Source organism: Propithecus coquereli, unplaced genomic scaffold (genome assembly GCF_000956105.1).
Source record: "Propithecus coquereli isolate 6110/MARCELLA unplaced genomic scaffold, Pcoq_1.0 Scaffold836, whole genome shotgun sequence".
NCBI lineage: Eukaryota > Metazoa > Chordata > Mammalia > Primates > Indriidae > Propithecus > Propithecus coquereli.
The window spans coordinates 32,581-35,274 of NW_012154574.1; the positions used below are offsets into that span (position 1 = coordinate 32,581).

The following is a 2,694-nucleotide window of genomic DNA, read 5'->3' on the forward strand; positions in this document are numbered from 1 at the left end:
GAACAGCTGCACCTGCGGGAGTCGGCCACCGTCACCTGCCTGGTGAAGGGCTACTCCCCCCCGGACGTCTTTGTGCAGTGGATGCAGAAGGGGCAGCCCGTGTCCTCGGACAAGTACGTGACCAGCGCCTCGATGCCCGAGCCCCACAGCCCGGGCCTCTACTTCGCCCACAGCTTCCTGACCGTGCCCGAGGAGGACTGGAGCGCGGGGGAGGCCTTCACCTGCGTCGTGGCCCACGAGGCCCTGCCCAACAGGGTCACCGAGAGGACCGTGGACAAGTCCACCGGTAAACCCACCCTGTACAACGTGTCCTTGGTCCTGTCCGACACGGCCAGCACCTGCTACTGACCTCGCTGCCCTGCCCGGCAGCCAGGCTCGGGGCGGCCAGTCGCTCTGTGTGTGCAAAGTAACCGTGCCAACGGGGCGAAAGTGCGTCCCGTGAACGTTAGAAATAAAAAGATCCCTTCGAAAGACGCTGGTCCTGAGTGCACGAGCCTCTCACCTGCCAGGGCCGGGGCTGCGCCGCGCCCACCGGCCCCACCGCACACCGCCCCCGCCACAGCTCACCCTGCTGGCCCGCTCGCGCCTCTGAGCAGCCTCGGGAAGCCCCCGCACGCCTGGCAGAGCCCAGGCACGCCGTTCCCGCTGCTGCTTCCAGAAGGGCAGCTGACGGCAGGGCCACACGGGCACAGGCAGCACGCATGCACACGGGTGGACACACACGCATATATACACAGACACACGGGTAGACACACACACATACATACATAGACACACATGCACATGGGTGGACACGCACACGCATATATACACAGACACACATGCACATGGGTGGACACACACACATATATACACGGACACATGGGTGGACACACATACATGGACACACATGCACATGGGTGGGCACAGGCATGCATACACACGGACACACATGCACATGGGTGGACACGCACAAGCATACACACGGACACACATGCACACGGGTGGACACACACGCATATACGGACACATTTGTGGACGCATACATACATGGACACACATGCACATGGGTGGACACGAGCACTGATACACACATGGACACATGTGCACACGGGTGGGCACACACGCGTACATACACGGACACACGGGTGGACACACATACATACATGGGCACACATGCACATGGGTGGACACACGTACATGCATGGACACACGTGCATCTACACATGTGCATGCGACAGACGCAGACATGAACATGCATGCAAACATGAACGCATGCACGCAGACACGCATGTGCGCGTGTGGACACATGCAGGCAGACCACACCCCTCTGTCACTCAGGGCCTCTGCCCGCCGCTCCTGCTCCCGTGTCCTGCTCCCTGCTCCGCGCTGGCTCCATGGCTTCCCGCCCCAGGCTCTGCTTGTCCTCCTGTCTCGGCTTGGAGGCGCTCCCACCGGCCGGCCCCGCCTGCACTCTGGCCAGGGCCTCCGTGCCCAGGCCCAGGGCAAGGGCCCAGAGGGCCTCACCAGGCCTGCCGGCTGCAGCTCCCCAGGGAGGCCCAGGCCTGTGCCCGGGGTGGGGCGGCCTCCTTGTCCAGGCCCTTGTGGGAGGCAGCAGCCACCCAGCACCACCTGTGAGCAGAGGCAGGGTCCCTGCCGTGTCCTCACGGGGAAGGCAGTGTCCGAGCATCAGCCCCAGCGGGCAGGGGGCCCCCGCTCCTGTCGCCAGGGGCCTAGGAGAGAAGGGTGAGCCAGGCCGCCCTGCAACCCCTGCTCCCAGCCCAGAGCAGGGGGCAGCTGCCCAGGGAAGGCCACGCCCCAGGCGGGGAAGGCAGGGCCCGAGCGAGGTCTCCACACCCAACAGACAGCACTCACCCCGCTGGGCCGTCCCTGGGACCCTCCCCACGCTCTTGGCCCTTTGGGGGCCTGAGCTCCAGATGCCCCCACGAGCCCATCTGTGCAGGACTGCAGACCCCCAAACGCCCTGTCCCACGGCGAAGCTCAGCTGTGGGTCTGCCTCAGTCCCAAGGGCCATCCCGAGACAGCCCCACCGGACTCGGCCCAAAGGGGAGGTGGAGGAAGTGAGGAGGGGGCGCCTCTGGGCCCAGGCACCCGCCTGTCCCCAAAACCACAGGGGTGGGAGTCCTCATTCCCTGCTTCAACTCAAGCGGCCCTGGCTGAGCTGCCCCCTCCGCCAGGAGAGCCCAGGACACGCTGGCTGCCACTCTTCTGGGGTCCCAGCCCCTGCTCCCCCCATGTGTCCGAGTGCTGCCTCTCTCGTGCTCGCTCTGCCACCCCAGGGCTCCGGGACAAGACTTCAGGGTCACAGCCCTGCTGAGCCTTGGCCCGAGCCCACCCCCTGCATCAGGCTATCGGGGACCCCACCCATGCTGGCCCCAGACTCTCACAGACCGAGTCCCAGAACTCATGCCCCCACAGGCAGACAGCAGCAGGAGCTCACCCACATCATGCACCCAGCACCCACACTCTGCACACAGCACCCACACCGTGCACATGGCACCCACACTCTGCACACGGCACCCACACTCTGCACACGATGCCCACACCATGCACACGGAATCCACACTCTGCACACGGCACCCAAACTCTGCACACAATGCCCACAGCATGCACACAGCACCCACACCCTGCACACAGCACCCACACTCTGCACACAGCACCCACACTCAGCATACTGCACCCACACCATGCACA

At 64.8% G+C, this 2,694-nt stretch overlaps 1 protein-coding gene across 1 annotated transcript in view; it reads left to right on the plus strand.

The window, feature by feature from the left end:
* LOC105825939 overlaps nucleotides 1–473 on the plus strand; it is a 5,867-nt gene extending 5,394 nt beyond the window's left edge. Inside the window, exon 3 of the mRNA XM_012663848.1 lies at nucleotides 7–473. Coding sequence (XP_012519302.1) covers nucleotides 7–348 — 342 coding nt within the window. The 3' untranslated portion in view covers nucleotides 349–473. The remainder of the gene's footprint in view (nucleotides 1–6) is intronic.
* The last annotated feature ends 2,221 nt before the right edge of the window (nucleotides 474–2,694 follow it).